General features: G+C 34.4%; 1 protein-coding gene across 3 annotated transcripts in view; it reads left to right on the top strand.

The window, feature by feature from the left end:
- Positions 1-26794, top strand: part of LOC101901053 (eukaryotic translation initiation factor 4B) — a 151368-nt gene that overhangs the window by 106612 nt on the left and 17962 nt on the right. For 2 of the 3 annotated variants that reach the window (XR_009343052.1, XM_059126890.1), the window contains one exon: positions 16386-16479. The exons of the other annotated variant lie outside the window; for it this stretch is intronic. Coding sequence is in view for 1 of the 2 variants with exons in the window: in XM_059126890.1 (XP_058982873.1) it covers positions 16386-16479 (94 nt within the window). In the remaining variant the exon portion in view is untranslated. The remainder of the gene's footprint in view (positions 1-16385; positions 16480-26794) is intronic. 3 annotated transcript variants of the gene reach the window in all.

Here is a 26794-nt window from a genome sequence, read left to right as displayed (position 1 = left end):
GATGTTGACCATTGTTTGAATTATCGACTTATTTATATGAACAATTCTCTGTGTCTCTCCCGCCTCACTTAATATTTGAATCACGCTTTCCCAGTTGTCGAGAATAGATCGAAGCATCGTGTATGTGGAATTCCACCGTGTAGGGCACTCACTTTTTAAAGAACTTCGAAGTCTGTGCTGCAGATTGGCTTTCTTGAAATATTTTACAATATTTTTGCAAGCAAGAATAGGCACATTGAGTTCAGGTGTCTCCTCAAATGAATTTTCCAACACGTTTGAAAGCAAATGGCTGCTGCAGTTAATTCTGATATTATTTGCCAATGATTTTACGACATTGGCTCCTCTATCTGTCACAAATTTTATACTACTCAAGTCTTCGACGTTGAATTGTAAAAAAATGGCTTTAAGCTTCTTATAAATATTTTCTGCTGTGGATCTTTCAAAATCTAAGGACTTTAAACCTAAAATTAGATCTCGCAGTTCATTGTTTTCATGGTAGTGTAACGTTACTCCCAAAAAATTCCGTTTTATATAATTATCGGTCCACAAATCTATCGTTGCTGATGCACCATCTTTCTCTACAGCAGACTTAATTTCTCGACTAATCAGAGCTTTTTTTTCTTTTGCATCCGAAGTTACCTTTCTCGATAGCGTTATTGGACTTGGTAACAATTCCTCAACGTTGACATGTTCACCATATTCGGCTCCAACTTTAATAAAAAATTTTATCATATCGATAAAGCCGGATCCAGAGACGGCCGAAAAAGGCCGACAATCTCGTACCACCCATTGTGCACATTTTTCAATTGCTTCCTTTTTGCAATCAGCTGAAACAGTTTTTAATTCTCGGGATTGCTTTAGAGAGGCACAGCATTTATGACGACATAAGTTTGATGTCTGCCTAGTTGTGTATTTTAAAACTTTTTCGCATTTTCGGCAAAACACCCACCCTTCCACCAATGTATCGTCTTCTTTCTGTATATCCGCTAAAACGTTCCAAATAAAACTTGTTCCTTTATGTCGCGGAGTAATTTTATATAATCCTTGGTTGATTTTTGCTTTCACTTCCAAATTGTCCATTTTCTGCATCTAATCTCTACTACTGCTTAAACTCTTTTGAGGATGAACAGTAAATCACATTTATTATTCAAAACTAAAAAACTCAAAATAACGGTAAAATTATTGTGCTCAAATCGGAACATTTTGCTGTGAAACTCAAAAACATGTGTAAAACACACTCAAGTGCATAAGCCACTTGTTAGCAAAACAAGTTGTTACTTCTCCGTTCTGATCGTTGTGCTTTCGCTCTCCAAAAGCATAAGGCAGGCGACTGAGTAACAACAAGTAACAACACTTGATGTGCTGAGAGCAAGAGAGTAAGACAAAAAATTTAACTGAGTGCGCAGAACGACACGACAAAACATACCCGAGTGTCGATGAATCAATGAATTTTTTGTTCAAGTGGCAAAGCACAATTGTACTCATAAGTAGCAAGTGGCGCATAAGTATCAAAATAAGCCACTTGTTGTTGTTCTCTGCTAAGCACGTCCTATCAACATCATGTCAACAAACATCTATCTTTCCAACAAATTGAAATAGAAGGCTAAAAATTTTCACACATGTTTATATTTCCAGTAGCAGGTTAAGTTCGTAAATGGGTCATGTAGGTCCACGTTTTCAATAGCCCCCATATAACGGTACCTCCCGATATTCGGTATTTTGATGATTTTAGCGACATTATTCAGAATTGTTTCAAATTTGGTATTTGAAGTTCGTAATGGATACTACAGCCTATGACAGAAAATTATCTTTGCAGGTCCAGGTCTTCGTATAGGCCCCATATATCAGTACCTCCCCATATTCGGTATTTTGACAGTTTTAGGTACAATACTTACCGAAATTGTTTGAGATGTCGTTTTTGAAGTTCGTAATGGATGCTTCAGCCTGTGACAGAAAATTGTCAATGCAGGCCCAGGTCTTCGTATATGACGGTACTTCCCTATATACGGTATTTTGATAATTTTAGCTACATTATTCACCGTTTATTTCAAGTCTCGAATTTGAATATGGTAATGGCTTATGACAAACAATGCCTGTGTGGGTCCACGTCGTTTAGACCCCAATATAACGGCTATATTCAGTATTTTTAAGATTGTAAAAGAATTGTTATCGGATTTCATTTTTTAAAAATTTCCAAATTAGTTTTAAATTGTGGAGGGTATTCAAAGTTCGGCCCGGCCGAACTGCTTTTTAACTTGTTTAATATAATGTCACCAAACTGGATGTTTCATACATTTATTGACAATGAGTGGGAAAATAAATAAAGCAATACAATTGTAAAGAGAAAAAAATGTACTCAGTCGCAATCGTAGGTTCTGCTTAGGGAATTAAATACATACAATCCTTACAAATTATAATTCAAATTTCCTTGACGAAATATTGGAATATAATATATTGAAATATATTCTGAAAAAATATTTTTTCAAAATCCACGCATATTGGTCTGTTGGACTTTGAATAAATAATCTTTCAAAATCCACGCATATTGGTCTGTTGGTTCTTTGAATAAATAATCTTTCAAAATCCACGCATATTGGTCTGTTGGTTCTTTGAATAAATAATCTTTCAAAATCTGTTGGACTTTGAATAAATAATCTTTCAAAATCCACGCTTATTGGTCTGTTGGACTTTGAATAAATAATCTTTCAAAATCCACGCATATTGGTCTGTTGGTTCTTTGAATAAATAATCTTTCAAAATCCACGCTTATTGGTCTGTTGGACTTTGAATAAATAATCTTTCAAAATCCACGCATATTGGTCTGTTGGTTCTTTGAATAAATAATCTTTCAAAATCCACGCTTATTGGTCTGTTGGACTTTGAATAAATAATCTTTCAAAATCCACGCATATTGGTCTGTTGGTTCTTTGAATAAATAATCTTTCAAAATCCACGCTTATTGGTCTGTTGGACTTTGAATAAATAATCTTTCAAAATCCACGCATATTGGTCTGTTGGTTCTTTGAATAAATAATCTTTCAAAATCCACGCTTATTGGTCTGTTGGACTTTGAATAAATAATCTTTCAAAATCCATGCTTATTTATCTGTTGGTCCTTGAACAAATAATCTTTCAAAGAGCACAATCTTTCAAAATCCACGCTTATTTATATGTTGGTCCTGAAAAAATAATCTTTCAAAATCCACGCTTATTTATCTGTTGGTCCTGAAAAAATAATCTTTCAAAATCCACGCTTATTTATCTATTGGTCCTGAGAAAATAATCTTTCAAAATCCACGCTTATTGGTCTGATGGTCCTTGAAAAAATAATATTTCAAAATGGAATGGAATCAGTGAAAAACGGTTTGACCGATTTGCATAATTTTTTGTACAAACGTTCGTCATACCCCGAGTTAGGTTTTTAAAGAAAAAAATATTGACCACGCCTCCTTTTATGCCCACTATTTCGATTTATCTAAAATACTTTTATTTCCCAAATAATGAAGATATTGGTTTAAAAATTATCGTGTAATACTGTTGACCTTCCCTCCAACCCTAAGTATTTGTCTGGGGGCTGAGGAACTGACCACGCCTCCTTTTAATCTATCTATACATCTATATATATATATATATATATAAAAGAAAGTTGTGTTACTTACTAACTTAAGAACCGCTGAACTAATTTTAGAGATTAATGCTAATTCGAAATTGTCTCTTATCCAAAAAGGATAATATCCAAAAAAAAATCGCGTAAAATGTGATATATTAACATTTTCATTTTGATTTTTGAAATGTACAATAGTAACGTTTTATTTTGCATGATTTTTTCCATTTTGACTTACTTTTTTTTAATGTACATTTGTAGGGGTTTTTTTTATTTTATTTTTGAATTCGAATATTAATAACAATTTATTTAATTGACTTGATTTCTTGAGAACTGAAATTGATGGCGGGTTACATGGAAGTGTAGTACCGAATTATGTGGTGGCGAAACGGAATAGATGATATCGAATTAATTCAACGCCACCACAAAGTTTAAAGATATTTACTTTTTCAAAATCGCTAAAAAATCACGAAAAAGAGATCTCATTGCAAAAATTCTCGAATCAGGAAAATATCGAATTGAATTTTAAAATAAAAGTACATTCTATTGACAAACTTTGTAAGGATCTTTAAACAGTTGCTGTAAAAAATCAGCGAACAAGTTGAAAATTTTTTCAATTTGTTATTCTTCTTTTGTCAATTTTTTTCAATTTGTATTATCATATTGAATTCAGTAAATTTTTTATTTTTATTTATTTTTTTATTATTTTTCACCAAAAAAATTAAATAGGTGCGAAATACGATGTTAACTGACATCTACCTTTCAACTCCAGGGCCTACATCGTGTTTCAGCTGGAAGATGCGCACACATTTAAACAAACAAAAATGACCGAAAAAGACTAATGGGGCTCATTTCAAAGCGTGGACCTACTTCTTTCATCTGACAATAATCCATCCAATGAGAGCTCAAAATGCAAACTTTTTTGGGAGTACAATCAGTTAAATACCAAATATAAAGGGTGCAAAATAGTAGAGCGAATGGGACTTTTAGCAAGAAAAGGATTTCTATCCTTCCAGAAATTCATCCAGAACATTCAAGATACGTTAAATCGTTTTTGCAGGTCATGATATCGATCATTTATAATAAAGGCCTGCACAAGACGAATTGTATGAATTATGCTTTTTTCGACACACTAACTTTGTCAACTCAATCATGTGCTATGTCCCAGCAAGCATTTGGAAGTGAGTGACTCACTTCCATTTTAAGATGCCACTTCTGCGACGCTTCTAATCGTAATAAATGCGATAGTATGTACATTTACAATAACAAATCTACTGTTGTCTACTTTCTATCGTCACGTAGTTACTACGTAGTGGCGCAAGAAAGTTAAAAGAAGGTATCTCGTGTGCAGACACTATGTAGTGACTGCCATCGGATAAAACAGCGATAGTTTACAATCATTCACGAATTGAACATAAATAAGACTTTATTCTATCTAAGGAATATAAGACACTGTGGCGCAGTGGTAAGCATGCCAGCTTTGCTCTTTGAACACCTCGGTTCGATTCCCAATCCATACATCACATTTTTAAAACGAAAAAAAAATGTTTGAATATATCATCTAATAAGTAAGAGTTCTATGTAAATTGAGATTGGAAAACGTAACAATAACAATAAAAAAATAATAAATGCTTAAGTCTGGAGTAAAAATTTTTTTTTTTCATTGTTTGTTTTTTCACTTCCAATAACTATCGAGGAAGTGACTTCCACGATTTTTAGAAAACTATCGCGGGCGTGGTTCATCTCTTCCCGAAGGATGATCCTTCCGGGGTGAGAAAGCGATATCAGACGCGATGATTTCAATCGCTTAGGCGTGACTTCTAAGTGATTTGGGGGATAGATTTTGCTTGCTGGGGTATTTGATAGACAATGACAACCAACAACATCCCCCATTTAGATTCATGTGTGCCATTGTCTAAGGTTCGATCGTGGCAGGGCTGACTCGAATATTTGCATGGTGTTCTCCATAAATGCAGGGTGTCGACGATAACATCGAACCATGTAATCGTCAAATTGTGTGTCATTTGTGTACGTGTGCTTAAATTGAGAGAGTGTGTGTGTTACTTTCGATGGTGAGGATGTGTTTTTGTGTGTGCTGTAATTTTGAAGTAACAAACACGGCATACATATAAAAGTGAGTACGAAAACCGAAATGTGAAAATTTTGTGTGGACCAATTAGAAGTACCTGAAATATGTTATTATTCGCCAAGAAATACTTTATTACAAAAAATGTATTTTTTCACATATCGGAAAAACAGGTAGCGATTGCGCTTTGCCTTCATTGCGTGTGTGTCTTTTTCGTTGGCAATTGTTTCATTATTGTTGTAATTTTTGTGGTAGAACATTTTTGTATGACACACTATTCAACATAACCTTTTATTGGTCATTACATGTCATGACGATAGGTTTGAGTCTGACCGACATGACGAGACATCGAGCATTTGGTTGGATGTCACGTACTGTTACGCGTTTGATCAAACAGGGCACAACATGACGAGCGTTTTCTCTCCATGGCATAAATAGAAAAATATGTCACACTTGCAGCCCTTTAATATATAACCATCGTATGATTTAAGCTATTTTTGGGGTCTTCGCCACTTTCTTCTATTTATGGCCCATCTTTGTTTCTAAGGGGGTAGAGAACCTCGTCGCATAAAATTTGAAATTTTCAGAATAGGCTCCATATTGGTCTTGACCACATTCATCAATTGATTTGGCTAAAAAATTGTATTTATGCTACCCTGGCGTAAGGAACCATCATACAGATAATTGCCAAATAAATGTGTGGTATTCTATTGAATTTGTAACCCCCAAGAGAATATTGGTTGGGAACGTAAGTTTGGGATGTACATCTATATCAAATAAATTGTGAAAACATGAACAAATTACATATATAAGAAAGTAGCACCGAATATTTGTTGAATCGCCATTGAATTATAGAATGATGAAAAATATGGACTTTGTGGGGTCTCTAATTTACAATTTAGATCACAAATAAAATTAGTTCCCATCTTACGGTAATGGGTGTAAAATAGCTGGTGTTCGTTTGTAATGGAATCAGTTGAAAACGGCTGGACCGATTTGCATAATTTTTTGTACAAAAGTTCGTCATACCCCAAGTTAGATTTTTAAAGAAAAAAATAACTATTTCGATTTATCTAAAATCCTTATATTTCCCAAATAATGAAGATATTGGTTTAAAAATTATTACACGAGATACTGTTGACCTTCCCTCCAACCCTAAGTATTTGTTTGGGGGATAGTATGTACACTTACAATAACAAATCTACTGTTGTCTACTTTCTATCGTCACGTAGTTACTACGTAGTGGCGCAAGAAAGTTAAAAGAAGGTATCTCGTGTGCAGACACTATGTAGTGACTGCCATCGGATAAAACAGTGATAGTTTACAATCATTCACGAATTGAACATAAATTAGACTTTATTCTATCTGAAGAATATAAGACACTGTGGCGCAGTGGTAAGCATGCCAGCTTTGCTCTCTGAACACCTCGGTTCGATTCCCAATCCAGACATCACATTTTTAAAACGAAAAAAAATGTTTGAATATTTCATCTAATAAGTAAGAGTTCTATGTAAATTAACATTGGAAAACGTAACAACCATAAAAAAAAATAATAAATGCTTATGTCTGGAGTAATTTTTTTTTTTTTTGTTTTTTCACTTCCAATAACTATCGAGGAAGTGACTTCCTCGATTTTTAGAAAACTATCGCGGGCGTGGTTCATCTCTTCCCGAAGGATGATTCTTCCGGGGTGAGAAAGCGATGATTTCAATCGCTTAGGCGTGAATTCTAAGTGATTTGGGGGATAGATTTTGCTTGCTAGGTATATATAAAAGAAAGTTGTGTTAGTTACTACGCTTAGAACTTAAGAACCGCTAACTGATTTTAACGATACATACAAATTCGGAATTGTCTCTTGGCAGAAAAGGATAACATCCAAAAAATCCCATACAAATTTGAAATTTGAACATTCTTATTTTAACGTTTGAAATGTACAATCGTAATGTTTTATTTAGCATGATTTTTTCCATTTGACTTTTTTCGAATGTACATTTGCAGTTTTTTTTATATTTTATTACTGAATTCGAATATTAATACCAATTTGACGTGATTTCTTGAGAACCGAAATTAAAGGAGAGTTACATTGAAGTGTAGTACCGAATTATGTGGTGGTGAAACGGAATAGATGATATCGAAATAATTTAACGCGGTAACACCAAAGATAAAAGATAATTACTTTTTCAAAATCGCTGAAAAAAATCACGAAAAAGAGATATCATTGCAAAAATTATAAAATCGGGAAAAAATGGAGAAAAATCGAAAAAAAAAATTTAATGGAATCGAATTTTAAATTAATAGTACATTCTATTGAAAGACCTTTAAACTTTTGCTTTAAAAACTCTTCGAACAAGTTGAATGACTTGGCGGATTTTAACAAATCATACAATTAAAATATGCCAATAAAAATGTTAATGAAAAAATTTTTTTGGTGTGATTTTTTTTTTTCAATTTGACATACTACATCTTTTCTACTTTGAATTCTGAATGAATAATATTAAAAATATAATGAGTGACCTACTTGGACCTACATCTTTCATATGACAATAATCCGTCCAATGAGAACTCAAAATGCAAGATACCTTAAATCGCTTTTGCAGGTCATGATATATGTCAGCCGGATAAGGGTACAATCCGATTTCAAGTATAGTTTACATTTTAAGCATATTTTCCATACTCATTTTAGCAAAAGTTGGTAATTTGAGAAGACACCAGCCTCGCGAAAAATGATCACGTTTTGGTATAACCATCACATGATTTAAACTATTTTCGTGGTCTTCGACATTTAATTTTTATGCCTTTATTTGGCATCTTTGTTTCTAAGGGTGTAGAAAACCTCTTCTCATAAAATTTTCAATTTTCGGAGAAGAGTCCATCTTGGTCTTGAACACATTCAGCAATTGATTTGGCTAAAAAATTGTATTTTGGCTATTCTGGGGTAGGGAATCTTCTTACAGATAATTGTCCATATAGGCATTTATTTGAGAATAGATCCCACATTAGTGTACATCCAAGTCTACTTTCCCAAACAATGTGTGGTCAAAAAGAAAATTTTGTATTCTATTGATCTATTGTATTTGTAACCCCCAAGAGAATATTGGTTGGGAACGTAGATGGGATGTACGTCTATATGACATAAACTCCGAAATGAGACTCATTCTGTCGGAAACATGAAAAAATCACAAATATTAATTTCTTTTATCGTCATTGAATTATAATATGATGAAAAATATGGACTTCATGGTTTCTCAACGCACAATTTAAATGACAAAAATAAATAAATTAGATTCTTACGGTAATGGGTGTAGAAGAGTAATTATCTTTGACTATTCTGAAATCATTATGCCCCTAATTATGAGGTGGACAAAACTAAATACCACACAGCACGGTATTCTAAATACAAATCCCAAGTTACAGCTCATTTGAATGGAAAATGTTGCTAAGCTCTTTATAATACCAAAAATTGAGATGAGTTTTCACACGGGGCTATTATAGATGTTCTATATCATATAGGATTTTAACACTAAAACTGCGGAAGTATTTTGATTATATATTACTAATATTATTTTAAGATAGTTATCTACATGATGAAACCCAAATGCTGGTTTCATCACGTACATTCACACGAACAAACAACCGCACCTATTACAAAATGATAACGACAACAGCGGCCACTGCAAGTGCGACGCTAACAGCACCAACCAACCACCACCACCATGCACACACGACACGGTCATAGGCAGTCAAAAAGGCGACAACAGCACTAGCCAACAAACACAGCATTCATTGGGCGCGTGGTGAACAAAGTAGTTTTCGGTGGTGTGCTGCTCACAGCGTAAGGCTAAAAATTCGCAATGACTTGGAAGAACCGGTCACATATAGTGTTCGGTTTGAGGTGCGATAGTGGAGGCTTGCTACTGCAGGAGCTTGCCAAAGGGTAGCTAGTGACTAACAAAAGCGTTAGCCGGGAATACTTTTTTCAAGAGTGGCTCTCATTAAGTTGAGTGGCTGGTAATTCATTTACACAAGAGTTTCGGCTCGCTGTTCCACAGGAATTTCGGTTCGCTGTTCCACAGGAGTTTCGGCATCCTGTTCCACAGGAACTTCGGTTCGCTGTTCCACAGGAACTTCGGTTCGCTGTTCCACAGGAACTTCGGTTCACTATTCCACAGGGGCTTCGGCTCGCTGTTCCGTATTATAGTCGACGTATTATAGTCGACGCTCCTGTAGACCCCCGATCCATCTACAAAGCCTAACGCATCGGTTCCCTAATTCACCCGAACACAAACTTCGTAATTCCTTATCGCCAACAACCGACGACTACAAGTTCCCGATTACCTTCAAATCGTCAACAACCCTCATCACCCGAACACAAACATCGTAATTCTTGATCGTCGACAACCAACGACCACAAGTTCCCGATTACCTTCAAATCGTCAACAACCCTAATCACCCGAACACAAACATGGTAATTCCTGATCGTCGACAACCGACGACCACAAGTTCCCAATTACATTCAAATCGTCAACAACCCTGATCACCCGAACACAAACATCGTAGTTCCTGATCGTCGACAACCGACGACCACAAGTTCCCGATTATCTTCAAATCGTCAACATACCGCAACACCCGGATAGAAATATCGTAATTTCTGATAACAGTTAAACCGTCGACAATCGACGACCACCAGTTCCCGATTACCTTCAACTCGTCAACGCAAACGTCACCCAATTGAGCACGAGTCGTACACCCTCTTGCCTAGGATACGAGTAAACATCGAATCCCGATTATCAATTAAACATCATTACTTTGAATTCACGAACACCTCCGAAGTCCATTTGCCATCCTATATTCAATATTTACCTTATCGTATTTCAGCCCGAATAGATTGTAATTTAGCATTAAAGATCAATAAAAAATCCGATTTTTACCCCCAGGAAAGGGAGAAATCTACTCTCATCATTTCATAAGGTTTAGTCCCCGATTATCTTCAAATCGTCAACATACCGCAACAACCGAATAGACATATCGTAATTCCTGATAACAGTCAAACCGTCGACAATCGACGACCACCAGTTCCCGATTACCTTCAACTCGTCAACGCAAACATCACCCGAACGCAACACCGCAATTCGTGATTTTCTTTAACCCAACATCATCATTCCCAATTGACCACGAGTCGTACCCCCTCTTGCCGAGGATACGATCAAACATCGAATCCCGATTATCAATTAAACATCATTACTTTGAATTCATGAACACCTCCGAAGTACATTTTCCATCCTATATTCAATATTTACCTTATCGTATTTCAATCCGAGTAGATTGTAATTTAGCATTAAATATCAATAAAACATCCGATTTTTACCCCCAGGAAAGGGAGAAATCTACTCCCATTATTTCATAAGGTTTAGTTCGCGATTATCTTCAAATCGTCAACATACCGCAACAACCGAATAGACATATCGTAATTCCTGATAACAGTCAAACCGTCGACAATCGACGACCACCAGTTCCCGATTACCTTCAACTCGTCAACGCAAACATCACCCGAACGCAACACCGCAATTCGTGATTTTCTTTAACCCGACATCATCATTCCCAATTGACCACGAGTCGTACACCCTCTTGCCTAGGATACGAGTAAACATCAAATCCCGATTATCAATTAAACATCATTACTTTGAATTCATGAACACCTCCGAAGTACATTTTCCGTCCTATATTCAATATTTACCTTATCGTATTTCAACCCGAGTAGATTGTAATTTAGCATTAAAGATCAATAAAACATCCGATTTTTACCCCCAGGAAAGGGAGAAATCTACTCCCATTATTTCATAAGGTTTAGTGGGTCCTTATGGAGACTCTGGGTACAACTGAGCTTACCTCAGCCGACGAGAAAACCACGTTACAGTATTACTGTACTCTTGACCCGTTTTGCACCTGCAAATTCTTTCGTGACACATGACGTACGCTTTAGCCATTTTGCACCTGGAAATTCTTTATCCACGGGTGCTTTTCGAACAGCAGGACTACCTCGTTTGGGGAATCTTCTTACAGATAATTGTCCATATAGGCATTTATTTGAGAATAGATCCCACATTAGTGTACATCCAAGTCTACTTTCCCAAACAATGTGTGGTCAAAAAGAAAATTTTGTATTCTATTGATCTATTGTATTTGTAACCCCCAAGAGAATATTGGTTGGGAACGTAGATGGGATGTACGTCTATATGACATAAACTCCGAAATGAGACTCATTCTGTCGGAAACATGAAAAAATCACAAATATTAATTTCTTTTATCGTCATTGAATTATAATATGATGAAAAATATGGACTTCATGGTTTCTCAACGCACAATTTAAATGACAAAAATAAATAAATTAGATTCTTACGGTAATGGGTGTAGAAGAGTAATTATCTTTGACTATTCTGAAATCATTATGCCCCTAATTATGAGGTGGACAAAACTAAATACCACACAGCACGGTATTCTAAATACAAATCCCAAGTTACAGCTCATTTGAATGGAAAATGTTGCTAAGCTCTTTATAATACCAAAAATTGAGATGAGTTTTCACACGGGGCTATTATAGATGTTCTATATCATATAGGATTTTAACACTAAAACTGCGGAAGTATTTTGATTATATATTACTAATATTATTTTAAGATAGTTATCTACATGATGAAACCCAAATGCTGGTTTCATCACGTACATTCACACGAACAAACAACCGCACCTATTACAAAATGATAACGACAACAGCGGCCACTGCAAGTGCGACGCTAACAGCACCAACCAACCACCACCACCATGCACACACGACACGGTCATAGGCAGTCAAAAAGGCGACAACAGCACTAGCCAACAAACACAGCATTCATTGGGCGCGTGGTGAACAAAGTAGTTTTCGGTGGTGTGCTGCTCACAGCGTAAGGCTAAAAATTCGCAATGACTTGGAAGAACCGGTCACATATAGTGTTCGGTTTGAGGTGCGATAGTGGAGGCTTGCTACTGCAGGAGCTTGCCAAAGGGTAGCTAGTGACTAACAAAAGCGTTAGCCGGGAATACTTTTTTCAAGAGTGGCTCTCATTAAGTTGAGTGGCTGGTAATTCATTTACACAAGAGTTTCGGCTCGCTGTTCCACAGGAATTTCGGTTCGCTGTTCCACAGGAGTTTCGGCATCCTGTTCCACAGGAACTTCGGTTCGCTGTTCCACAGGAACTTCGGTTCGCTGTTCCACAGGAACTTCGGTTCACTATTCCACAGGGGCTTCGGCTCGCTGTTCCGTATTATAGTCGACGTATTATAGTCGACGCTCCTGTAGACCCCCGATCCATCTACAAAGCCTAACGCATCGGTTCCCTAATTCACCCGAACACAAACTTCGTAATTCCTTATCGCCAACAACCGACGACTACAAGTTCCCGATTACCTTCAAATCGTCAACAACCCTCATCACCCGAACACAAACATCGTAATTCTTGATCGTCGACAACCAACGACCACAAGTTCCCGATTACCTTCAAATCGTCAACAACCCTAATCACCCGAACACAAACATGGTAATTCCTGATCGTCGACAACCGACGACCACAAGTTCCCAATTACATTCAAATCGTCAACAACCCTGATCACCCGAACACAAACATCGTAGTTCCTGATCGTCGACAACCGACGACCACAAGTTCCCGATTATCTTCAAATCGTCAACATACCGCAACACCCGGATAGAAATATCGTAATTTCTGATAACAGTTAAACCGTCGACAATCGACGACCACCAGTTCCCGATTACCTTCAACTCGTCAACGCAAACGTCACCCAATTGAGCACGAGTCGTACACCCTCTTGCCTAGGATACGAGTAAACATCGAATCCCGATTATCAATTAAACATCATTACTTTGAATTCACGAACACCTCCGAAGTCCATTTGCCATCCTATATTCAATATTTACCTTATCGTATTTCAGCCCGAATAGATTGTAATTTAGCATTAAAGATCAATAAAAAATCCGATTTTTACCCCCAGGAAAGGGAGAAATCTACTCTCATCATTTCATAAGGTTTAGTCCCCGATTATCTTCAAATCGTCAACATACCGCAACAACCGAATAGACATATCGTAATTCCTGATAACAGTCAAACCGTCGACAATCGACGACCACCAGTTCCCGATTACCTTCAACTCGTCAACGCAAACATCACCCGAACGCAACACCGCAATTCGTGATTTTCTTTAACCCAACATCATCATTCCCAATTGACCACGAGTCGTACCCCCTCTTGCCGAGGATACGATCAAACATCGAATCCCGATTATCAATTAAACATCATTACTTTGAATTCATGAACACCTCCGAAGTACATTTTCCATCCTATATTCAATATTTACCTTATCGTATTTCAACCCGAGTAGATTGTAATTTAGCATTAAATATCAATAAAACATCCGATTTTTACCCCCAGGAAAGGGAGAAATCTACTCCCATTATTTCATAAGGTTTAGTTCGCGATTATCTTCAAATCGTCAACATACCGCAACAACCGAATAGACATATCGTAATTCCTGATAACAGTCAAACCGTCGACAATCGACGACCACCAGTTCCCGATTACCTTCAACTCGTCAACGCAAACATCACCCGAACGCAACACCGCAATTCGTGATTTTCTTTAACCCGACATCATCATTCCCAATTGACCACGAGTCGTACACCCTCTTGCCTAGGATACGAGTAAACATCAAATCCCGATTATCAATTAAACATCATTACTTTGAATTCATGAACACCTCCGAAGTACATTTTCCGTCCTATATTCAATATTTACCTTATCGTATTTCAACCCGAGTAGATTGTAATTTAGCATTAAAGATCAATAAAACATCCGATTTTTACCCCCAGGAAAGGGAGAAATCTACTCCCATTATTTCATAAGGTTTAGTGGGTCCTTATGGAGACTCTGGGTACAACTGAGCTTACCTCAGCCGACGAGAAAACCACGTTACAGTATTACTGTACTCTTGACCCGTTTTGCACCTGCAAATTCTTTCGTGACACATGACGTACGCTTTAGCCATTTTGCACCTGGAAATTCTTTATCCACGGGTGCTTTTCGAACAGCAGGACTACCTCGTTTGCACCAACCATCGGGCCAGTGACATATACCATCGGTTTTGTATTCTTTGCAGTCTTACTACGGTCATTCTGTTTTTCGGCAACAATCTTTGACTTTTTCGCGTTTTTTAATTTACTTTTAATTTTACACGTTATTTCAATGTTAAAATTTCGCGAGACATCGACGTGAACGTTTTCTTTTTTCTTCAATAGCTTCTAAGTCCTTAACTATTTTCTGCTGAATCCCTAAACTACCTTAAATATTTTCAACATATTTTTCATTTTCACCTATTTAGGTGATATTCTTGTAATGTTCCCACATCTCACAATTCGGAAACAAATTTAAAAAAAAAAATTATAATGACTTGTATCGTCAACCTGTTTCTCAACTACTTCCCAATACCGCACGTATTGTGACGATAATGCTTGAAAACTCCTATCGATGTTTTCTATACTCTAGAGAATACTTCTTCTAACCTCGTCCAAAAGCCAAACGATGCATCGATTAGTTTAGCCGTTATGTCAATATTTGGCTTCTGTAAATGGAACAGTAAGGATTTTTCCCACACTGTTCCGATGAACTTAAGCTGTACACTTCAGCACAAATACACCTATACCGTTTAGACCTCTCTCTATATTTTTAATCGCATACCACACTCCCAAGGCGGCTATGTAATTTGAGTATATACATTTTTAATGCGACGGAACTCTCTTTCATTATTTAAATATTCTGTTCTTGCTTCTGTAAAGGAATTACCTAATTTAGTACATTTTACTCTAGCTTCCTTAGTTACACTATATAGACCAATTTTACCCAGTTCTAAATATAGGAACACAATATACTCGCCTGACTGACGTCTTGGTCACCAAATAATGAGGTCGACTCCTAAACTCATCACAACGCAGTGTAACCAAAAAAGAAAACGCCGCGAACTGGTGTTTTCGTTCCATGGCTCGAAATGAATTTATTTAAAACATTTTCTGAACACTTAACCTTACATCTGATAAATTTACACATGCACTTACTTATTAATGCTTGCTGTGTCTAAATGCTAATGCGTTGCGAGTGATCATAAAACGTGACTAAATTGGAATTATTTTAGTCATTACATTTATTTTATTATTTATGACCGAACCGAAAACTGAAATGGAAATCAAAGATTTATTTTTTTTTAACTTGACAGAAAAGTACTTCATAACTACGACAAAAATATGACACTAACCATTGCACCACCATATTTTTGACCATTATACTGTCATTTTCCCAACTTTACTCTAATTTTCTCTCCATAGGAATTTCTGCTGTGGGCACAATATATTGCCTGTCTCCAACTTCTAGGATGTACAAATGTCCTGGCACAGAAAGACGTAATCTTGACTTAGTAATAAAAAATGTAATACTTAATAGAGAAAATATGACCCTTGAATTTTTTAATTATTAATTAATTATAATAAACTGTTTACAACATTTTCGAAAATTTGAAAAATGTTTCTCTAAATTTATTACTGATAAATAAATTATTTTCCTAAATTCCTTAAAAATAATAATTTACTCGATTTCGTTTTAGGCCCGGCAAACAGAACGATATAAGTAAAAAAGATGAATGGAACCGTAACCATGAAAAAACAGCATATAAGAATTCACAGAAGACAAATGAAGTCGTAAGTTTACAGTATTATTCTTAAATAATTATGGTAAATATTAAAGTGCTATAACACAACATGAGTGTGTGCTTCTTCATGCTAAATATGCTACATATCAAAAATAGAAGGAAGTCTCAACCAAAATAAATTATTAAAAGGGTATATGGTACTGTAGGAATCAAGACACTAAAACTAAAAATTGCCATTTCTTAGTCATATATATGGGTAATATCGCCAATATATTTTTATTCCATTTAAAAATATATATATAATCCTTTTTCGCAATAATTCAACGATTTTTGTTTCAAAAAATTTGCCATCTCCAACCATTCGTGTTCCTATGATCGCTACTTGTTTAAAGAAGCAAAACTATTAATGTATAGTTAACTATTAGTCAACTATTAGTATAGTTAACTATTAGTTAGAGTAAAAAGAGATCACTTTACTATACAACAACAAAATGTAGGGGAACCCCAAATCAATCATTGAGAAGTGCAAAATGTGACTATTTTTCCGTTATTTATTATTGTATTGCAATCATGTACAGATTAAAAAATGATTAATCTTAAAAAGATCATGCAGCTGTTTGAAAAATGATCATAATTATGTATTATTTGATCATATTTTGCACAGACAAGTCCTTAAATGCTGCTTTTTGTGCTATGCGTAACGGGTCATTTTGTTGCGTTTCTGGAGTGGCTATAAAAAAGTTGACTAATAAATTCGTGGAAGCGTAAACAGTGAAAGTGTATAATATTAAAAAGTAAAAAAAAATATATTAAAAATTGTATGTTTGTTTATTTACTTATTAATATTTATAAAGAATAATAGCCAAATTAAAAGAATAGAAAAGGCAAAAGTAAAAAGGATGACAAAAAAGAGGCTGCAAATTTAATTTTACAAAAAAAAGTTAAGCTGAAGACGTAAATAATGAGGAGAATGACCAGGAACGTGAAGAGAATTTTGAAGAGACCGTCAAGCCACCAGTCTGAAGACGAGTGCAGAAAAGTGCTATTTAGTGACAGTAATCAAAAGTAAGAATTAGTAAAATGGATAGACTTGTTCATGTTTTATTTCAGATATTTGTCATCTCAAATACACAAGCAACGACAAGGATATGAACACAACCTTACAGAAACTTTTTGTTCACGCCAGGGACCGGGTTACAAAAAGAAAATGGCCCGATTGCAGTTTCAGATTTTTTATTTTTGGATTTTTCATTTTTTTATTTAATTTTTATACCCTACAACACTATGTGTTGGGGGTATTATAAGTTTGATTGGGCCAAAAATTATGTAACACCACGAAATATTGATTTCCCACATAGGAAAGTATATATGGATCTTCCTAGCTCGCCGAGCTGAGTCGATCTAGCTATGTATGTCCGTCCGTCCGTCTGTCCGTCTGTCCATGTTAATTTGTAATCACTCTACAGGTCGCAATTATGGCCCGATCTTCACGAAATTTAGAATGGAGGTGGGGCTAGGGTCAGAATAGAACCCTATTTCTTTTGGAGATGATCGCATAATATTTAGGGGCCGAAATGGACCAAATACTGAAAAAATGTCGGATTTTGCAGTAGCTATACAGGTCGCAATTATAGACCAATCGACGCGGAACTTCGCATGTAGCTAGAGTTTAGGGCGGGGAAGAAGCCTACCAATTTGGGTGGTCATCGGATAATATTTAGCGGGTAAAATAGACCATATCTTTTCTGTTGAAAAAATTCAAAATTTTTCATTAAACCGTGAATATTTTAAATCCCGGCGAAATCACAAAGCCATGACAAGGTTACTCCTGATCTTTACATTGATGTTAACATCCAACAAAACGGATATATAGCAAAATATGTGCGATATATATGTCTAAAGAAGATATGCTTGAAAGATCTCTTATATGTCGAGAACGGCTGAACTGATTTCGACAGTTCTCATTAATTCAGAATGGCCTCTTGGCAGGAAATAAAAAACGTCTAAAAAATCGCATAAAAATATCTCTCTAAAGATGAAAATATTGATTTTGTAAAATTTTCTCATATTTTTTCAATTTTGTCATATTTTTGGCATATTTTCATTTTGAATTAAACATTTGGTAATATTTCTACAGCTTACAAAACTAAGTAGTTAGGATTTCATTTCATATACAGATCGCATTTATGGCCCGATCGTTACGAAATTTCGCATGGGGATAAGATGAGGGTCAGAATAGAAGTCTACTCTTTTTGGAGATGATCGCCATATATTTAGGGGTTGAAATGGACCAAAAAACTGCAAAATTGTCAGCAGGTCGTAATTATCGCAGACATTGCAAAATCCAAGCAGTTTTAGATGGCCATCCAAACATATTCAATGTGCGAAATAGTTTGCCAACTTTTGTAGACAAAATACGAAAATGTCCATTCCAGTGAATTTTTGGAGAATTCACAAATACAGGAAAGACGCACTGCTATTTCGTTAACGCTGATTTCGTTGTCTGTATCTCATATAGATGCGTTTCAGTCAAAAACCAATAATAAATGTTAATCTTTTGCCACTTCTGAGAGATTATAGGTCTTAGGGAAATATTGGTTCCAGATCTAGGAAGACCATTTACGTGCAACATCTACCAATAAATTGGAAATGAGCAAATTAGTTTAAGTTGCTATTATTCGAAAATTAGAGAACGAAACCTGATGGTTTTCTTTAATAATTTGTCACAATATCTTGTGGAATTCTTTCGAGTATCTCGTCTATGTAAACAGTATCGTTTATTATAGTGTTGTAGGGTATTCAACGGTCGGCCCCGCTCGACTGTAGCCTTTGCTTACTTGTTTACTATATCTTTTACAATGGCATTTATTGAAATTACAGTACGAATAATAAAAGCTGAATTATTTTTATTTTTTCATGGTACATCCGATTATTTAGAAATCACGTACGTGATTCGTAGAATCGTAAAAACTCATATAAGACTCATAAATGACTCGAATTTAAGACAAATTGGACTTAAAAAAGACTCCTAAATGGATATACATATGAGCGATATATAACACTTAAAAGAGTAATAAATTACTTACTTAAGTCTCATAAATAATCAAAAAAGGCTTAAAAAAGAATCAATAAAGATTCACACATTTAGAGTATTAGCGCAATAAATGATTAGAAAACGAATCGAAAAAGACTCGTAGAACGATCAGAAAATGGTCGAAAAAGACTCTTAACTAATCTAGAGGAAGATTCATATGTGATTTATTACAAATGAGTCTTTTATGATCAAAAAAAGGGCTCATATTCCATCAAAAATTTCAAAAAATGCTGACTGGGATTATTAAAATTCTCCATCTAATTTGGGGTAATATTACTAATTTGATGCACAATATAAGGCAAATCGGACAAAGATGTATAAGTGAGCTATATCTACGTTTTGAACGATAGAGTTCGTCCTTGGGCCATACAAAAATAATTTCTGCAAAATTTCAAATCGACCTGTTCTTTGTTTACAAAAATACAAGGACAGACGGACGGACATGTAAGAATTTTATGCTATGCAGATCATCAAAAGGGCTCCTTCTCTATGTTACAAATACATAATACCCTGACAGTGTGGTGTAGAATATAAAAAGAAATGGTAGCCAAATTTTTATAAAATAAAGTCCAAGTTGGGGGATATGGTCCACGTATTGGAGCATAATCAAATAAAATCTTTGGTTTAATAAGTTGTGTCAAAAATAGGTCCGAAATGTAGTTTTGTTTTTTTGTAATATTGAATAGTGAACAATATCGTTTACATTTTCATTTATTTCGAGACAGTGACAGACATAGTATGGCGTATGGTCAAACTCTGCTATTCACGAGCAAAACATCCTGAAAACATAAACTTGTAAATTCGATGTGCATTCAATTTTCATATAGGGTGAATACAACTCATTTTATTTGCAAAAATTTTGCGTAAATGTTGTGTAATATGATCTACCTAAGCAACTTTAATTATTTCTTATTTTTATAAAATTTCAACATTAAAATTAAAATGAATTGTTTCAACCTTCAGCTGCAGGCAACCTATCAAATGGCCGGCTTCATGGTTTAAGATTATTCACGTTTTTTCTTCTTTTGTGGGTTATTGCTGTAGGAAGGAGCATCGTTCGGGAAGAGATGAACCACGCCCGCGATAGGTTTAAGCATGAGTAAATAGAACATACAGCGTTACTTCTAATAATGGTAGAAGTCACTTCCTCGATAGTTATTGGAAGTGAAAAAAAAAAAAAAAAAAAAAAAAAAAAAAAAAAAAATATATATATATATATATATATATATATATATATATATATATATATATATATATATATATATATATATATATATATGCTGGCCCGGTCCGCGTTGCCGGCCCGTACTTTTAGTCTTTAAAGCATAATAAATCACAGGTCTGACTTATATTGGCGGCACAATTTTCATTATAAGTAATGACTCCATTATAATTACTCCAATTTTGATAAGTAATGACGTGATTATGAGTAATGACTCCATGACTAAATATAAATTAATATTCATGGCAAAAATTATAATTACCGTCGGTTTTAGATATTATGAATAGCCTGATCTTATTTTTCAGCTATAGGCTTTAATTTGAGTGTTAAATACCTATATGATAAAGAACATCTATAATAGTCCCATGGGAAAATTCAGCTCAATTTTTGATATTGTAAAAAGCATTCAAATAAGCTATAATTTGAAATTTGTATTTCCATCGTTTAAAATCCCCTACTGTGTGGTATTCAGTTTTGTTCACCTCATACTTGAAGGCAGAATGTTGTCGGAATAGCCAAAAGAATTACTCTTTTGCTCCGATTACCGTAAGATGGGCATTAATTGTTTGTCATTTAAATTGTGCGGTGGAGATCCAATAAAGTTACTTTATAATTTCGTATTTTTTTCATGTTTCTGCCACAATTTCCGACTGAATGAGTCCCAGAATGACATTTCGGAGTTTATTTCATATAGACGTACATCCCAAATCTACGTTCCCAACCAATATTTTATTGGGGGTTACAAATTCAATAGAATACCAAATTTTCTTTTCTGACCACACATTGGTTGGGAAAGTGGACTTGAGGGTATACTAATGTGGGGACTATACTTAAATAAATTCCTATGAGGATAATTATCTGTAAGATGATTTTCTACCCCAGGGTTTTTTACCCAGGTAGCCTCAAGACTAAGATGCGCACTATTCCGAAAAATAAAAATTTTATAAGAAGAGGTTTTCTTCCCCCTTAGAAACAAAGATGTCAAATAAGAGCCAAAAAATGAAAAAAAGTGGCCAAGACCCCGAAAATATCTTAAATCTTATGATGGTGATACCAAAACTTGATATTTTTTTGCAAAGATGGTTTCTTCTTAAATTATCAACATGAGCTAAAATTAGCACGAAAAATATGGTTAAAATGTAGAATATACTTGATATCGGGTTGTTCCGTTATCAGGGGTTATGACCCATATCATGACCTGCCAAAGCGATTAAAGGTATCTTGAATGTTTAGGTAGAATTTCTATTTTGCGTTCTTTATAGTCGGTATTTGACTGATTGCAGTCCCAATGTATTTTGCATTTTGTGTTCTCATTTGACAATTTATTGTCATACGAAAGAAGCAGGTCCACTTTTTGAAATTAACCCCATAACGCTTCTTCGGTCATTTTTGTTTGTTTTAATGTGTTCGCATCTTCCAGCTGAAGCACGATGTAGGTCCTGGAGTAGAAAGCATTTAACATCGTATTGCGCCATCATTTCATTTTTAATATTATTCATTCAGAATTCAAACCAATAAAAATTTTTCACTTCAATATAGAAAAAAGAAAAAGAATCTTCAACTGGTTCGCTGATTTTTTCTGCGGCAAATTTTTAAAGGTCCTTATGAAGTTTGTCGGTAGAATGCACTATTATTTTGAAATTCGATTCCATTGAAAAATTGTCGATTTTCCCGATTTTAGAATTTTCATATAAAGCGACAACGGATTAAATTGTTATTTATAGATTTTATGTATTTATTGGGTATTACGAACAAATACATAAAATCTATAAATAACAGTTTTATAACCTACACATCATATTAGAATTAAAAAAAAAACACTACAAATGTACATTCGAAAATAGAAGGTCAAAATGGAAAAAATATGCAATATAAAACATTACTATTGTACATTTTAAAAGTCAAAATGAAAATGTTCAAATTTCACATTTTTACGCGATTTTTTTGGATTTTATTCTTTTCTGCCAAGAGGCAATTCCGAATTTGTCTAAATCGTTAAAATCAGACCGGCGGTCTTTATCTTATAAGAGTAGTAACTAACACAACTTTCTTTTACATATAGAGAGATAGATTTAAAAGTAGGCGCGTTCCTCAGCCCCTAAATAAGTACTTAGGGTTGGATGGAAAGCAAACAGCATCTCGTGTAATAATTCTCAAACCGATATCTTCACTATTTTGGCAAATATAAATATTTTAGATAAATCGTAATAGTGGGCGTAAAAGGAGGCGTGATTAATATTTTTTTCTTTAAAAACCTAACTCGGGGTATGACAAACGTTTGTACAAAAAATTATGCAAATCGGTCCAGCCGTCTTCAACTGATTCCGTTACCAACAAACAACAATTGATTTTTATATATATATATATAGCATCGTTCGGGAAGAGATGAACCACGCCCGCGATAGGTTTAAGCATGAGTAAATAGAACATACAGCGTTACTTCTAATAATGGTAGAAGTCACTTCCTCGATAGTTATTGGAAGTGAAAAAAAAAAAAAAAAAATATATATATATATATATATATATATATATATATATATATATATATATATATATATATATATATATATATATATATATATATATATATGCTGGCCCGGTCCGCGTTGCCGGCCCGTACTTTTAGTCTTTAAAGCATAATAAATCACAGGTCTGACTTATATAGGCGGCACAATTTTCATTATAAGTAATGACTCCATTATAATTACTCCAATTTTGATAAGTAATGACGTGATTATGAGTAATGACTCCATGACTAAATATAAATTAATATTCATGGCAAAAATTATAATTACCGTCGGTTTTAGATATTATGAATAGCCTGATCTTATTTTTCAGCTATAGGCTTTAATTTGAGTGTTAAATACCTATATGATAAAGAACATCTATAATAGTCCCATGGGAAAATTCAGCTCAATTTTTGATATTGTAAAAAGCATTCAAATAAGCTATAATTTGAAATTTGTATTTCCATCGTTTAAAATCCCCTACTGTGTGGTATTCAGTTTTGTTCACCTCATACTTGAAGGCAGAATGTTGTCGGAATAGCCAAAAGAATTACTCTTTTGCTCCGATTACCGTAAGATGGGCATTAATTGTTTGTCATTTAAATTGTGCGGTGGAGATCCAATAAAGTTACTTTATAATTTCGTATTTTTTTCATGTTTCTGCCACAATTTCCGACTGAATGAGTCCCAGAATGACATTTCGGAGTTTATTTCATATAGACGTACATCCCAAATCTACGTTCCCAACCAATATTTTATTGGGGGTTACAAATTCAATAGAATACCAAATTTTCTTTTCTGACCACACATTGGTTGGGAAAGTGGACTTGAGGGTATACTAATGTGGGGACTATACTTAAATAAATTCCTATGAGGATAATTATCTGTAAGATGATTTTCTACCCCAGGGTTTTTTACCCAGGTAGCCTCAAGACTAAGATGCGCACTATTCCGAAAAATAAAAATTTTATAAGAAGAGGTTTTCTTCCCCCTTAGAAACAAAGATGTCAAATAAGAGCCAAAAAATGAAAAAAAGTGGCCAAGACCCCGAAAATATCTTAAATCTTATGATGGTGATACCAAAACTTGATATTTTTTTGCAAAGATGGTTTCTTCTTAAATTATCAACATGAGCTAAAATTAGCACGAAAAATATGGTTAAAATGTAGAATATACTTGATATCGGGTTGTTCCGTTATCAGGGGTTATGACCCATATCATGACCTGCCAAAGCGATTAAAGGTATCTTGAATGTTTAGGTAGAATTTCTATTTTGCGTTCTTTATAGTCGGTATTTGACTGATTGCAGTCCCAATGTATTTTGCATTTTGTGTTCTCATTTGACAATTTATTGTCATACGAAAGAAGCAGGTCCACTTTTTGAAATTAACCCCATAACGCTTCTTCGGTCATTTTTGTTTGTTTTAATGTGTTCGCATCTTCCAGCTGAAGCACGATGTAGGTCCTGGAGTAGAAAGCATTTAACATCGTATTGCGCCATCATTTCATTTTTAATATTATTCATTCAGAATTCAAACCAATAAAAATTTTTCACTTCAATATAGAAAAAAGAAAAAGAATCTTCAACTGGTTCGCTGATTTTTTCTGCGGCAAATTTTTAAAGGTCCTTATGAAGTTTGTCGGTAGAATGCACTATTATTTTGAAATTCGATTCCATTGAAAAATTGTCGATTTTCCCGATTTTAGAATTTTCATATAAAGCGACAACGGATTAAATTGTTATTTATAGATTTTATGTATTTATTGGGTATTACGAACAAATACATAAAATCTATAAATAACAGTTTTATAACCTACACATCATATTAGAATTAAAAAAAAAAACACTACAAATGTACATTCGAAAATAGAAGGTCAAAATGGAAAAAATATGCAATATAAAACATTACTATTGTACATTTTAAAAGTCAAAATGAAAATGTTCAAATTTCACATTTTTACGCGATTTTTTTGGATTTTATTCTTTTCTGCCAAGAGGCAATTCCGAATTTGTCTAAATCGTTAAAATCAGACCGGCGGTCTTTATCTTATAAGAGTAGTAACTAACACAACTTTCTTTTACATATAGAGAGATAGATTTAAAAGTAGGCGCGTTCCTCAGCCCCTAAATAAGTACTTAGGGTTGGATGGAAAGCAAACAGCATCTCGTGTAATAATTCTCAAACCGATATCTTCACTATTTTGGCAAATATAAATATTTTAGATAAATCGTAATAGTGGGCGTAAAAGGAGGCGTGATTAATATTTTTTTCTTTAAAAACCTAACTCGGGGTATGACAAACGTTTGTACAAAAAATTATGCAAATCGGTCCAGCCGTCTTCAACTGATTCCGTTACCAACAAACAACAATTGATTTTTATATATATATATATAGCATCGTTCGGGAAGAGATGAACCACGCCCGCGATAGGTTTAAGCATGAGTAAATAGAACATACAGCGTTACTTCTAATAATGGTAGAAGTCACTTCCTCGATAGTTATTGGAAGTGAAAAAAAAAAAAAAAAAAAAAAAAATATATATATATATATATATATATATATATATATATATATATATATATATATATATATATATATATATATATATATATATATATATATATGCTGGCCCGGTCCGCGTTGCCGGCCCGTACTTTTAGTCTTTAAAGCATAATAAATCACAGGTCTGACTTATATAGGCGGCACAATTTTCATTATAAGTAATGACTCCATTATAATTACTCCAATTTTGATAAGTAATGACGTGATTATGAGTAATGACTCCATGACTAAATATAAATTAATATTCATGGCAAAAATTATAATTACCGTCGGTTTTAGATATTATGAATAGCCTGATCTTATTTTTCAGCTATAGGCTTTAATTTGAGTGTTAAATACCTATATGATAAAGAACATCTATAATAGTCCCATGGGAAAATTCAGCTCAATTTTTGATATTGTAAAAAGCATTCAAATAAGCTATAATTTGAAATTTGTATTTCCATCGTTTAAAATCCCCTACTGTGTGGTATTCAGTTTTGTTCACCTCATACTTGAAGGCAGAATGTTGTCGGAATAGCCAAAAGAATTACTCTTTTGCTCCGATTACCGTAAGATGGGCATTAATTGTTTGTCATTTAAATTGTGCGGTGGAGATCCAATAAAGTTACTTTATAATTTCGTATTTTTTTCATGTTTCTGCCACAATTTCCGACTGAATGAGTCCCAGAATGACATTTCGGAGTTTATTTCATATAGACGTACATCCCAAATCTACGTTCCCAACCAATATTTTATTGGGGGTTACAAATTCAATAGAATACCAAATTTTCTTTTCTGACCACACATTGGTTGGGAAAGTGGACTTGAGGGTATACTAATGTGGGGACTATACTTAAATAAATTCCTATGAGGATAATTATCTGTAAGATGATTTTCTACCCCAGGGTTTTTTACCCAGGTAGCCTCAAGACTAAGATGCGCACTATTCCGAAAAATAAAAATTTTATAAGAAGAGGTTTTCTTCCCCCTTAGAA

The sequence above is a fragment of the Musca domestica genome, unplaced genomic scaffold (assembly GCF_030504385.1).
Source record: "Musca domestica strain aabys unplaced genomic scaffold, Musca_domestica.polishedcontigs.V.1.1 4, whole genome shotgun sequence".
Classification (NCBI taxonomy): Eukaryota; Metazoa; Arthropoda; class Insecta; order Diptera; family Muscidae; genus Musca; species Musca domestica.
The sequence above is the reverse complement of the archived record's forward strand: the minus strand, read 5'-3'. Positions and strand labels throughout refer to the sequence as shown.